Source organism: Vitis riparia, chromosome 7 (assembly GCF_004353265.1).
Source record: "Vitis riparia cultivar Riparia Gloire de Montpellier isolate 1030 chromosome 7, EGFV_Vit.rip_1.0, whole genome shotgun sequence".
Taxonomy (NCBI): domain Eukaryota; kingdom Viridiplantae; phylum Streptophyta; class Magnoliopsida; order Vitales; family Vitaceae; genus Vitis; species Vitis riparia.
Genome location: NC_048437.1, coordinates 12,719,544 through 12,734,134, shown reverse-complemented (window position 1 = coordinate 12,734,134; position 14,591 = coordinate 12,719,544). Strand labels below are relative to the sequence as shown.

The window sequence follows — 14,591 nt, the reverse complement described above, 5'->3', positions numbered from 1 at the left end:
GTCTAAGTACCTTCAAAATAAGATTTTGAATATCAAGAAAGATAATAGGTCTCACACTATACCTAAGAAAGTGAAGAATTGATTTAACACTATTCCTAAAAGAAAAAAAAAAAAAAAAAAAACCTAGTTACACTTCAAGGTACAAACCTAATGAGTTTCAAATCCTCTCTTTTAGATTTTCCTAAGAAATCTTTAGGAGTTTTCTCTTTTAATTAGCATATATTTGTTCCATAACCTATGGTCTAGTTTAGTGTTTTGTTCTTTATCCCTAGTGCTATATCTTTTTAGGAGTCCTTAACTTTATTTATTTATTTTTTATCTTTTTTATTTAGGACTTATTTGTTAATTAGTGCTAATGATAAAGATTTAGGGAAAACTAATATTTTCCAGAGTCTAGGATCTCATATTTAGGAGGAGTTAGCTTCTTATTGGAGTATGATCCTAGGATAAGGTTGTATTTCCTCTAGATTTCAATATATTCATATCCAGCTTTTATAAATTTCATAAGACTTTAAAATTTTTGTAAGGTTAATCCAGGATTAGGAATATTTAAAAGTCAAATTCATTGCTTGGAAAAGTGAAAAAATCTCCAAAGTTTATTTCAAAAATAAAATAAAATAAAAAATTTTAAATTTTTAGGAACTTTAAAGTCACATGATATATATGAATATGATATAGGTCATCTATGGTAGGCACTAGGTACAATGTGAAGCTCATTTGGGAAAGTCACGGACGTGCCATGATCACAGAACGTGAAGGAATTAATATATTAACCACCAAATTATTATCAGATCTTGTACATTGTAATAATGTTATTATTCTTACAAATATTATCCAAGGCTCTACATATCATACTACGATGGTGTTTGTTTTTTTTACTTTTTGCTGAAAGCAATTTGTTTTCGGAATTTAGGTTGTTTGTTTTTCTGTTTTTTCATGACTTATTATAAACTTTTTACTAAATAGAAAAATCCAAAATATATAGCTTTTTCTAAATAGAAAAAATAACATATTGGTTTTTATTCATTTTTTAATTCTTAATATAAATTAAATATTACAATAACAAACAACCTAATATTTAATACTATTAAGCATTAAGGTTCTATTTAGAATTAAGTAAAAAAACAAACACCACCTACATCTTGTTATTCTTATTCCTAAACGTAAATCACAAAATTCCTCACATTTCATTTTATTCCATGAATTCCTTTTTTTTTTCTTCCCTAAAGCATCTTCCAATTTAGTCGTGTTTGATAACTATTTTCGAGAACAATTTTCTGTTTTTCAAAACAAAAAAACTAGAAAAATAAATTTGACAACCCAAAACTATTTTCTATTTTTTGTTCTTATAATGAAAAATAAAGTGTTCTCAAAGAACATCTCTTACTTGTTTTCTATTGTTGTCACTTTGTAGACCCTCATTTTGGCCTAAGTCTTTTTTTTATTATTTTTGGAGCACTTTGCTGGCAGCATGTCTTAGAGTGGGGGCCGGTTTCCTTTGGAGCCACATGCATGGGACGCATGGCCAAGCACACCACCACCTTGCCATGGTGGTGGTTGGGGGATAGAGACGTCTCTGAGCAAGCTGCAGAGGATGATGGCAGAAACAATGGGTTGGTGGTGACATTTTGGTTGAACCGAGAGCAATGAAGAGGAGATAGTTGGATAAGGGGGATCAAGGCGTTTTAGGAGATGGAGGAATGCTTGAAGATGTGCAAAGCTTGCTCGAGAGGAGTTTGACCAGGTATGTTTGATGTTTCTAATGATTTCTAGGTTGCTCATAGGCTAGCCATTACTGGTTTTTATTTTATCATTCATGCCAGATTCGGGTTGAGATTATTGAGGCTCTGTTATTGCTTGCTTTGGTTCATATTGTCTACATCTCGCTTTGAATCTGCTAGTGTTTTTTTTATTTTACTACCATTTCTTCAACCTTACCCTACTCATTTCATACACATCACACCCATGTTGTCACACCCACACCGTTATACTCTTCTCTCTCATCACCATCGTCCATCGCCCACCATCATCATCTCTACTGAATCATTTCATTATTCATGAGAACACTTTCCATAGCCATGGAAGCCCATGTGGTTGGACCGCACCAGCTTGCCAGTGAGGTGTATGGTGAACTAGGGGTGAGAGAAAATGATGGTCGGACAAGTAAGAACAGAGAGAGACGGGGAGTAGAAAGTTGGGCTAGGAAGATTTTTGAGTTAAAGGGAGAAGAGAACCAGAAAAGGGTAGCAAGAATAGAGTGGGTTCCAGGATGCGGGAATGGTGGCACCAGAGAAGGAGGCAGAGGTCATGTTTGACAGTGGGCGGAGTGTGGTGGCAGATGATGGGCTGCTTTTGGACTTTGAGCAGTCAGATGGGAGTCCGAAGAAGGAATCGCCGACAAAGGAGGTCTCGACGATGGTGGCAGCTCTTGTGTCATTTTTTGATAAACCTGGCGAAAGGCAATATGATTGCTCTTGGAAGTGAGTTTTTTGATCTGAATGACTGGTTTGTAGTACTTAGGGCAGTCATGATTTTCTTGGGTATACGAGCAACGCACTCAAAAATAGAGATGAGGAACTTCAATTGATTCAATCAAGACTTTCTAATTTATATGAATTATGGGAAATTGGGCCATGAAGAAAACAATGGGTTTAATAATCTCCACTCATTTCACTACCAAACCCATTCTTTGTTTTTTTTTTTTTTCTCTCTCACTATTTCCTCCACTTAAACTTCTTCCAACCCACTTTCATGCACATGCACCCACATTTACATTTTAATTCTTCATTTTTTTTTGTATTAAAGTTTAATTTTCCAAAATAAGTTTTCATCTTCAAATAATTCTTCAAAATTCGAATTTTCCGAAATTCCATTCTCAAAATAATTTTTCCAAACTTCCAATTTTCGAATTTTAATTTTCCAAAATTCTATTCTCAATTTTACTTTTTAAAATAAATGCTCAAAATTCCAATTTTCCAAGATTTCAATTTTTTTTAGTTTAATTTTTTGAAATTACATTCTCAAATAATTTTCCAAAATTCAAATTCTTAAATTTAATTGTCAAATTTCTATTTTTCGAATAATTTTCCAAAACAATCATTCTTAAAATTTTTCAAAAATTCCAAAATTCCAAAAATTCAAAATTAATATTTAAAATACCATTTTTCAAATTTTCCAAAAATTCCAAATTCCAAATTTAATTTTTAAAATGTCATCTTCAAATAAATTTTCCAAAATTCCAATTTCCCAATTTAATTTTTAAAATGTCATCTTCAAATAAAATTTCCAAAAATTTCAAATTTCAAATTTAATTTTTAATTTTTAAAATTTCATCTTCAAATAAATTTTCCAAAAATTCCAAAATTCCAAATTTAATTTTAAAATGCCATCTTCAAATAAATTTTCCAAAAAAATTGTAATTTTCAAATTTAATTTTTAAAATGTTATCTTCAAATAAATTTTTCAAAATTCCAAATTCCAAATTTATTTATTATTATTTATTTATTTTTAAATGTCATCTTCAAATTTAATTTTCAAAACTCCAATTCTTAAATTTAATTTTCAAAATTCATATTTCTTCAAATTTAATTTCAAAAATTCCAATTATTAAATTTATTTTTCAAAATTCCAATTCTCAAATAATTTTCAAAATGCATATTTCTTTCAACTTTAATTTCCAAAACTCCAATTCTTAAATTTAATTTTCAAAACTCCAATTCTCAAATAATTTTCAAAATTCCAATTTCTTTCAAATTTAATTTCCAAAATTCTAATTCTTAAAAAAACTCAAATTTTCAAATAAATTTCAAAACTCTAGGTTTCTTTCAAATAATTTTAATTTCACTCTAGTTTTCAAATATTTTTTTAATTCTATTGCTTTTCATCCTTTATTAGAGTTTTAAGTCACTAAAAATCATGTTTTTAAATAAACTTGCTACATTTCCTTTTAGGTAAGCACTTGCCCAAATTTTCTTTGATTTTAAAATAATTTTTCATTTTCCTTGATTTTTAAATAAGCATGAATTTGATTTTCATAATTCCAAAATAATGGAATTTGTGGGACTAATTCATGCAAGATAAATTGGGCTTTGGTGGGGGCCCTACATATGAGTTTTCTCTTTGATTGTCAATTGTTATCTTAATGAATATTACTTGATCTTTGTCTTGCTCTTTGATATGCATGTGATGATTTTATACTCGAGTTAACCTTGTTCCATGATAGTGCACTATTATTTGTTATTGAGGTACGATCTCACTCCCACTGCTTATTTTTTATATATGATTCATTTTATTATTTGATCATTTCAATGATATCCATTGATTTCCTTATCAATTGTCACACTTATTTCACCTTATTTAGTAGAAACCTTATTATAGGGCTTGGAGGGGTATTACGACTCACCACCGTATCTTCCCAATAGGTAACCTGACCCCCAAACCTGACTTTGGTTTTTCACAAACTTGTTTTTCTTTTATGAGTCACACTTAAGGTTTTTCTTTCTTATTTTGTTTTTCCCTTTAAAAATAAAACAAAAATAAGTGGCGACTCCAAGTCTTTTTCTAAAAAAAAATCATATTTTTCAATAAATAAAATGAAAAGCGAGTCACGCCATCGAGTGGGAACGCATTGAGCAAAAATACAGGGTCCACACACTTGTTTTTTCATGATTGTTTTAAAAAATAATTATATATACATGTAGAATGAAACACTAGATCTAAAAATTATTTTTAAAACATATTTAAAAATATTAAAAACAACCTAAAAATATTTTAATTTTTCAAATAAATTTATCTTTTATAAAATATAAAAAAATAGTTTTCAAAAATTATTTTTCAGAACTATTTCCAAAAACAAGTTTCAACCCGGCCCTAAATCGTTTTTATTTTTTTATTTTTTTGAGTCATGTCGAAAATATATGTTAAGTCCTTATAATATGATTTTCAGTGGAAAGTGGATAAAGAAATCTATGAAATAAACACATGAATAAATTACATATAGTCAAATATATCATTAAAAAACTCACACCAATATTTATGTATTTATCATGTAACTGTCTTCCCAATTTTATTAAAAAAAATCCAACAAACAAATCTAATAAATATTTGGATATAAAAAAGCATAAAATGATTTTTATAATTTATGCTATTTTTGTTAATATTAAATGTTTCTTAATAGAACTTGTTTAACTTATATATTAAGTCCAAATAATGTAAGTATAAAGACATGTTTGGTAATTATTTTTAAAAATAGTTTTTGTGAATATTTTTTAAAAACTATTTTATGACTTTTGAAGAATAAAAGTCTTCCTTGGAAACCTAATATTCTAAACCTATTTTTAATATTTTTAAATATATTTTAAAAACAAATTTTAAATATAATATTTTATTTTTAATTATTCTACTTATTTGTATAATTATTTCTTAAAATAACAAAAAATAACAAAAAATAACTAAAAAATATTTTTTGTGATTTTTGTTCAAAAGAACATAAAACTGATTTAACAGTTTCTAAACAGCCCTAAGATTTTAGAAAAATTTGTAATTTAACATAATATTAAAACTTGATTTGATTGGTGAAGTTCTCGGACTCAACTTCCCTCTCCGCAATTTACATTTTTAAGGTTTCCCTCTATGTAAATCTAAACCCAAGGTGAAGCAGATCGATTGAATATATATATATATATATATATATATATATATATATATAAATATTTTAAGGCTAGAAACTTTTTAGCAAAATTTGTGAGACTGTTACAAAGCTCTTCTTAAATTTGAGAGCAAATTAGGTGCATCTATCAAATAGCTCAAGATTAGACCATGCTTCATCAAAACATCCTATGTTAATGTGGTGGAAAGAAAAAGTTGCAGTAATCGACCACCTTTGCAGCTCCATACTGGCTGAAAATTAAGGAATCCAACTAACCAAAGAGCCAAACGGAAAGAAAGTTCACATTTTTTATTAACAGCTTCAGTTAGTTGATCATGCAAAGGCAGAAGGAATTACTGTAATGTGTCTCAAGGGGTGTGATACATCTATTCCTCCAGCATGTTCCACAAACCCAGCTGGTGAGAAGGAACTCCCATGGCAAACACACACTATGCTGATCTCTGCTTTCGTGTATCTGTACAAAAACCCAGTAATTGTTTTCCCATTTGGGCCGTTTCCGGTTGTTGAGACGCATGGCATTTGCTCGAGGGAAGGAGCAGAAGGATGGTGGTTTTGATTTCGAGGCCTGGGAGGTTCGCCCAAGTCACCGTTCCCATCCCTGGCTTTCTTCAGAGGACTAGGTGGGCTTTCACCAGTTGATGAGTTGCGCCTGGTTGTGGGATCTTTGACTGGGGTGGAGACCTTCTCACCAAAGCTTGTTGATTTGTCAGAACTGGTACCTTGGGAGGAGTCCTTTTGGTAGGAGGAAACACTGTGCTCAGATTGCCCCTGTGCTTCGCTGCGTTGAGGTGGTGCCGTTCGGGTATGACTTGAAAGGCTTCCAATATCACTGCTGCCACTATCTGCCAACACAAAACCCAAATCTAAGCAATTCAATTCCCCTCTGGAAGTTTGGATTTATCTGCTAAACATGCCAAAACAGATTCACCCATTTGCAGCTTTGCTCTTACCCATACACAAACAATAGTAAAGATGTCCTCAATTCTTTAAATTGATGAGCAGAGCAAAGCATTTTTTTTTTCCATGGCAAGTGCAAAATCATAAGCAAGCCAATGAAATTTGTGCAAGAAAAAAAAAAAAAAAGGAATAGACAGAAATTGCAGGTGCATGACAAGAGTATTGAATTGAATTTTGTTAATAAGCTTTTGACAAGAGTATTAGAGAAGAGTATCATTACCTTGGTGAGACACACTAGCAGAGGAATTAGTCCACCCATCCGACAATACCGACCGACCACCGCACCCTTGACGCACCGGAAGCGACTTCACGGGTTGAAGCCATGTAGCCGGAGCCCCACACGGCACCACACATGGAAATGCTAAAGGAACGTACTGCACCTTGGATGGATGTGCGTACTTTATCGGCACCATCATCTGAATCGGACCCTCAACTATACCATGATTCCGATGGTTGATATATGATTTATGGTGCGTTAAGTTGGCCTCATTATTCTCTCTCCTCTCTCGATCCTTTACCCTGTTCTGCAACCGCTGCGCCTCCAACCTCATCCTCTCATCTCCTACTCCTCCTCCATTCCTCATGCCTTTCTTCTTTTCTCTCTTCTTCTTCGCTTCTTGTCTCCGCAGAGCCTGAATCTCGCGCTTCGCCTTCGCGTCCTCAGATCTTGAGCAACTGCAGAGTTCCAACTTTGAATCGATTTTTGGCTTTGATGTCTCCAAGTTTCTGAAACTTCCTCCGACCGATAATTCTAAATCCACCTCCATCTCCTCTTCTTTCAATGAACTATTTTGAGCCGTTGAAGCTTCAAGTTGAATTACCATGAGCGAGAAACGTGTCAAAAACAATTTTCTAGGGCTTTCTGTGCTTTTGGATTCGGATTTTCTCCGTAGGGAAAGCGGGCAGAAATAGGAGCGGAGGAGGGGCCTGGGAGAATGCCACGTGTCATAGAAAAGTGACACGTAAGAGGTTCGGATAAATTTAGGGCCAATTAAAAGAGCGTCTTTGTTTTTTTATTTTCTTAAAGCAACCGCAGCTCGGATTAAGCGGCCACGTGGTGGATGCGGAGGAGTCGTCAGGTGAGGGCTGACATTATAACACGTGTCGTGAAAAAAGCTGTCCTTCCTGACATTATGGCGCTTAGCGACAGGGATACGGACACGTGGGTTGAGATCTTGTTGTCTGCCGGAATCTGCACCGTCATTTTCAGTGGGACCGCTGTAGGAGGCTATGATTAGCCACGTAGCGGTGCAGGTGGAGACCCATTTGTAGGACACGTGGGAGGGTCTATGTAGGACAGATGGGGGATAGGTGTCGTGTCGTAGCTTTTGGGAGGTGATGGAGACTCCTCGACGTGGATTTGAGGTGGACTGTCTGTGTTATATAGTCGCTGGGTTTGTCCATTCTCATTCTGATTTTGTACAGAAATACGAAAACTACATGACGTGGCAACTCTCCCATATCTAAATTCCAAAGTATCTAGAATACGGAAAGAAGCATCGAACTGTCATCCATAAATAATTATATAAATATAATGAATGATTAAAAATAAATTAATATATATATATATAAATTATTTTTAAAATATAAAAAGTTAAATTAAAAATATTTCAAGTTTTAAATAGATTTTTATGCTGCGAGATATTAGAAAATAATTTTTTTTAAATATTTTTTAAGATACTTTTTAAAAAGGACCTAAAAATAAAAAACTTTCAAGTACATGAAAGTATTTTCAAAAACAAAAAATTAGAAAGAAGAAAACATTCCTATCATTTTTAAATATATATATAAATAATTATAAAAATCTAGTTATTCCTTATGCTATTCTTAAGAGCTTTATTGTTTGTTTTTTTAATAACAAAATGTTGAAAAAATTAAACCATATAGGATTTCATGTGGACATTAAAGTATGCAGTAAAAATTGGGAATTATGAAATGCTTACCTTGATTAATCCCACGGAAAGTCATTCATGTGTTCTTCTGGTGTTCAAGGATAGGTTCAGTGCGTGATGATGTGAAAATCTGGTTCAATGAGCTTTTCCCTTTCCTACACCCAAATACAATCCTGTGTGTGCTCTGAAAAGTTCATACAGTACGTGCTGTTCTCAGCCCTTAAGAGAAAACAGAACATATTGGAACAGAAACCTGTCTTTTCCCTTATATGTATATATATAAATAAATAATTCATATATACCACATATTACCCACACACAATTTGGACCACTTGACTTAATGGGTCAGTCAAGTGAATTAAGACAAGCCCATAAAAATCAAGCAACAATGTGTCCAGCCCCATTATGGACCACAATGTAAAAATTAAAGTAATATTGATTTATGACATTATCACATTGATTATGTAAGTCCACACATAAAAATTCCAACAATTCTCCCACTTGGACTACATAATCAAACATCACAACATATACATAATCATAAATCAATGTCCCATAGAATCTCATCAAAACAAATAATCAAAAAGCAATCATACATGCTTCATTGTTTGATTCACAGGGAAATATATAATAATAGCAATCCTTCACATAATAGCATAATATTACAATATCCAAAAATAGCTCTCACTAACTTAATACAACCTAGGCTTCCAACAACCCCATTTGAGATACATGTTCCTGAAACACATATGGGTAAGCCTTTTGTTAGTGGATCCGCCAACATACTTTTTGTGGACATGTGTTCAATATCAATAAGAGACTTTATCACTTTCTCTTTAACAAAATAGAACTTTACATCAATATGTTTAGCGCGAGAAATACTCCTAGTGTTCTTAGAGAAAACAACAGTTGCGGAATTATCATAAAATAATTTCAGCGGTCTAGAAATGGAGTCAACAACTCCCAAAGCTGAAATAAAATTCCACATTCATATAGCATGACAAAACAAGCCTCATAACATGACACATACTCTGCCTCCATAGTTGAGGATGTTGTAAGCGTTTGCTTGACACTTTTCCAAGATACAACTCCTCCTACCATCACAAGAATATAGCCCGTAGTGGATTTTTTATCATCTATGCAGCTAACAAAATCAGCATCACAAAACCCAACTACATCAAGTATGTTGGTACGTTGAAAAAACTAAAATGAGATGAAATTACCTCAACCTGAATTGATTAAAGAGACAAACAATATAAACTCACCTGATTGTCCTGCCATGGTAATCTTCCTTTAATGAGAAATATTAATGTGTAAGCTAGTGACTTGAGATCATCCCTTCTACTTCTTGTTCGTACTAAATGTGCATGCACACTTGCATACTGTATTGTTTTCTTGCTAAAAGAGCTAATTGATATATTATAAAGGTCAAAGCATTTTTTTTATGAACATCCCGAAATCCACAAACATGAATATGTAAGGCCTTTGATCAATAATCAACATGTTGACTAGACATGGCAATAAATACTAACAATGGAAAGCATTTACTCTATAATGCTTAACATCAGAGGCAAAGAACAAAAATGTAACCATGCTTAAATACTACTGTGGACTCGCATTTTTCACGTGCCTCCCCACTCGATCGGCGAGACTCGCTTTTTATTTGTGAAAAAATAATTTAGTTTTGGAAAAGTTGGAGCCGCCACTCACTTTATTTTTATTTTAAAGGGAAAATAAAACAAGAAAGAAAAACCCTAAAATGTGACTCCATAATTTTTGAAAAAAACATGTCTTTGAAAAACCCGAGTCTAGGTCCGGGGATCAGGTTACTTATTGGGAAGGTACCTCTAGGAGGTAGCACCCCTCTAAGCCCTAAAGAGGTCTCTACTAACTAAATTGGGGCTAATGTGACATTTAATTGATTAATTGGGGATACCTAGATAGACTAAGGTGATTTCAAAAAATAACATGCCAAATAGGGTCAAATTGCCATAAAAGAGGGCTAGGGTGCATACCTGGACGGCTTCTCAAAGCGCTATCATAAAACATCAATGGTTAATTAAGAAATATGACACACGACATGCATTTTATCAAGGATGATCAAACAAGCATCAAGACAATCAAGTATGGTATCAAACAAAGGCAATGACATGCATATTCATGAAATTTTGGGGACGTACCTGGATAGCATTTATAACTCCTAATGCGCTTCCTCAGGACATGGGGGTTAGATAATAAATAATAAATAATGAATAACAAATCCTAGCATGCTTATCTAATTAATTAGCAAAAATTATCATAATTCGGAATAATTAATTATTATACATATCTTGCATACAATTCCCAAAAAGAAAAACGTAAATATGATTACAATAAATAGCAAGGTGGTAGCAAAAAATAAATTTTGAAAAAGATTTTCTTATGTAGGGGTTTCACCAATTCCCCAAATTAATATACACGAATTTAGCCTAAAATTGTCCCATTTATTTGGAACCACAAGCTTTGATTCGCGTTTTGTTTAAAACTAAAATTTTTGTTGAAAATTGAGAAGGATGCAAACCGATCGAAATATGGTTGCAAATTTTAAGAAAATGAGATTTTTTTTTTATTCTAAGAACTCTAAATGAATTTTTTTAAAATAGATTTTTAAAGGGATCTTTTAAGAAAAGTGTTGGATTTCAAAATAAAAGAAATTAATTTGAAAACGACAAGACATAAGGAACAAAATACCAAGCAAAACAAAAGTGATTGAAATCGCAAAGTAGAGTTTTTGACAACTGAGAAAATTGAAGTGGTGGGAATGGAGGTCAATCTTCACTATTTTCCGATGGCCTCCGAAAAGTAAATTTTACCATAGATTACCAAAGCAATAAACTATTCGAACTTAGATCATATAAGCTAACGATATACCCACCAAGAATTAAATGACTATTTTCGAGAAACACATCAATTAAAAATAACAATCAAGAATTAGCACATGATCAATCAAACACACAAACGCATCTAGACTGGTTAAAATTGACGAAATTAAGTCAAGGCAAATGTGAATTTTCAGTCATAAAATTAATTTTATTAATAAGCTAATATTATAGAAAATACCTAAACTAAATAGATGAGTGAAGCCAAATCAGAGTAAACTAAAAGCATGAACTTTCAAATATAGAATCAATTTTATTAATGAATTAAAACTATAAAAGTACCTAAACTAATCAAAATGAACCAAATTAAATTGAAGCAAGCTAAAAAAAAGTGAGCTTTTGAACATAGGATTAATTTTATTAATAAACTAAAATTATAAAATTACCTAAACTAATTAAAATGAACAAAATTAAATAAAAGAAAACTAAAAGTATGAACTTTCAAACATGGAATTAATTTTTTCAATGATCTAAAACTACAAAAGTATTTAAACTAAATAGATGAGTAAAATTTAAGCAAAGTAGACTAAAAGAAACATGATTTTTTTTTCACATAAAATTGATTAAACCAAAAAGTTAGAAACTCACAAACACATCTAAACTAAAAGAAAAATCAGCACTAATAAATTGAAATGAAAAAATAAGAACTTTATCATGTAGAATTAATTAAACTAATTATAAAAAAAAACATCTAAACTAACGAAATAAATTAAAATTAAACTAAAATAAAATTTAAAAAAAGAAAAAGAAACTTGCCTTCAAGAATGCATATTGCTGTTGTAGGAAGACCGCTCTTGGATGCGTGCCGTTCTTTGCGTGTTTCAGAAAATCATCTCTTAATGCGTGGCTTATGTGGCGGCCATCTTCCTCTTTCCATAAGATACAATTCCATAAGTACCCGAACCAAGTTCTTTTATGTATTCCAGGTCAGAATTTTATTTTATTTTTTATAATCTGCAGCACTCTAGTGGCTAGAAGAGAATAAAATATAGCCTGGTTGTGTAGTTGACAATGACGGAAATTGAAGGATTCATCGTTTTCAAAGATGCATGGATGGATGGGCTGCTGTCCAGATGGTTCCGTCAGTGAGTTCAAACAGCCGCCTCTTTGCTCTCAAATCTCCTTGCACTAATCCCTTCAAAACAGCCCCTCTCTAAACTCTCTCTTTTATATCCCTTGAAATAGCCTCTTGCGTGCTCTCAAAACTCTCTCTTCGGATCATCTCAAACAGCAACTCCTCACGCTCTGAAAATGCGGACTGATCTTTGTGCGAACAGCAGCCTATGATCCCTTCAAAATGCCTACTAATCTCCTCCCAAACGGCATCCTCAAAGGCTCTAAAAATCCCTCATCCGATCACTTCAAACAGCAGCCTCTCATGCTTCAAAACATAGGCTGATCCTTTCCAAACGGCAGCCTCTCACGCTTCAAAACGCAGGCTGATCCCTTCCAAACCGTAGCCTCCCTCAAAAGCCCCCTCTCCGTGTGGATCTCTCTGCTCCCAGAAAATAATATATTCTCTCCGTGTCCTCCCCTCCATTCTGCCCGTTCCTTCCCATATTTTATATGATAGCCCACCTTTGTAGGGAATATTTTGTTTCCTTTTTTTAATGCTCGTGGATATATGGAAAGTGCGTGCATGGTGACTCACTTGGAGATTCTACCGCCCCGTGTCCAGTTTGGTAAGTGTCCCAATCCTCCTCAATATTCTCCTCAAATAATATATGTCCATGTGTTGCTGGACATTATGTTTGACCGCCACCAGAAACTAACAACAATAGCCATATCATTATTATCCACTTGATGGAACCGACTTTCAAGAATGAACAGTGCGTCTTCTGCATGAAGAATGGCCTTCAGAGAGTGCTTCATTGAGTGTTCGGCTCTTGGCTGAATTGAAAAATCAGGTTTCCTCTAAAGCCACAGAATTATGGTTTGAGGCCTCTCCATATATAGGCATTGGATATAACAAGAGACTTGTAGAGGGGGCAATAAAACAACTTGCTTGCAGCCATCAATTATGCATAGAAGATTATGGCATGCATTGTAGTGAACACTTGATCTAGCTCTTCTTCTTGCTCAGGAATGATCACAGTATTCAAAGCAAGTTTCCTCGTAACCAGAGCAAACACAATGTAGTTGGCATCTTTGAAGCCATTATAGACCAGAAGAGCTTCAGGATTTCCTTTGCACAAACAGCTCATGGCCAGAAGGAGCTCCGATTTAGAACCGGCTTCGAGGCCGAAATGGAAAGCTGACCCGAACTTCATGACATCTTCCACATTGAACCTGTCCTGATTGCATTTCACACGGAAAACACCTTGGTAGTGAGATCCATAGCCACGAGATTGGATTGTGAAGTCAAACGCCGACTGCGGAGACTTTAGATGATTCTAAAGCACATCAGGCAACCGAACGATGAGAGAAAGTGTACGGACGAACAGAAATGTTGTCGGAGGTATTAACGGAGAAATACGATGCCCCCCCAAACGTCGATCCTATACAAATCCGTCGAGAGGAATGGGGATCAATGAGAATGTTCGTCAATGGGAAGAGCTGCAGCATCGTTTGTCGCCAGAGGAGCGTGAAGGAACGGAGAAGAAGAAGCCTTGAATAAGCTGAACTTGTGTTCAGCGCTAAGTAGATCGTCCCGCTCCGGCGTGACAGTCAGAGGATTAACAGTTATGGAGCCGTATTGGGGCGCTCTGATATTTATCTTCGCTTTCCTCCCATAAATGTATCATCTTCTCATAGCAGCCCATGCTAGACCAGGGTGTGAAGTGTTTTCGGGCTCAAGGAACTTGACGATTAGAATGAAGACAAGGATGAACTGAATTAGAACCCATTACCTCCATGCTTGACCGGCCGGCCGTGCTTTAGTAACGGAATCTTGAAATCTCAAGATCCTTTTTTCATGTGACGTCACCATGTGGAAGTGTCTTGATCCCCTGCTGGCGGTGATTGCTTTCCAAAGAGCCAATGCCTAGAGATAATTCATCCCACGATTCTCTTGTACTTCCCAAAAATAGTGTTCCTCATGCAAAACAAAATAAAAAAAAATTAGGAATTAAGAGCCAAGAGAATAAACTAATGAAAATTATGAGATTGGTAATAAAATATGATTTAAAAGAAAAACAAGAGAACAATGAGAGACTA

The 14,591-nt window shown here is 33.8% G+C and overlaps 2 protein-coding genes across 2 annotated transcripts; both read right to left on the bottom strand.

The window, feature by feature from the left end:
* Window positions 1-5,846: 5,846 nt before the first annotated feature.
* LOC117917555 (ninja-family protein AFP1) lies at window positions 5,847-7,511 on the bottom strand. The gene is made up of 2 exons (XM_034833870.1): window positions 6,846-7,511; window positions 5,847-6,510 (listed from the first exon to the last, which is right to left on the bottom strand). The coding sequence occupies exons 1-2, from the start codon at window positions 7,447-7,449 to the stop codon at window positions 5,981-5,983; spliced, it is 1,134 nt and encodes a 377-aa protein (XP_034689761.1). The 5' UTR covers window positions 7,450-7,511; the 3' UTR covers window positions 5,847-5,980.
* Window positions 7,512-13,453: 5,942 nt separating this feature from the next.
* Window positions 13,454-14,378, bottom strand: LOC117918046 (arginine decarboxylase-like). Its single transcript, XM_034834577.1, has 2 exons — window positions 14,285-14,378; window positions 13,454-13,729 (listed from the first exon to the last, which is right to left on the bottom strand). The coding sequence occupies exons 1-2, from the start codon at window positions 14,288-14,290 to the stop codon at window positions 13,454-13,456; spliced, it is 282 nt and encodes a 93-aa protein (XP_034690468.1). The 5' UTR covers window positions 14,291-14,378.
* Window positions 14,379-14,591: the final 213 nt, after the last annotated feature.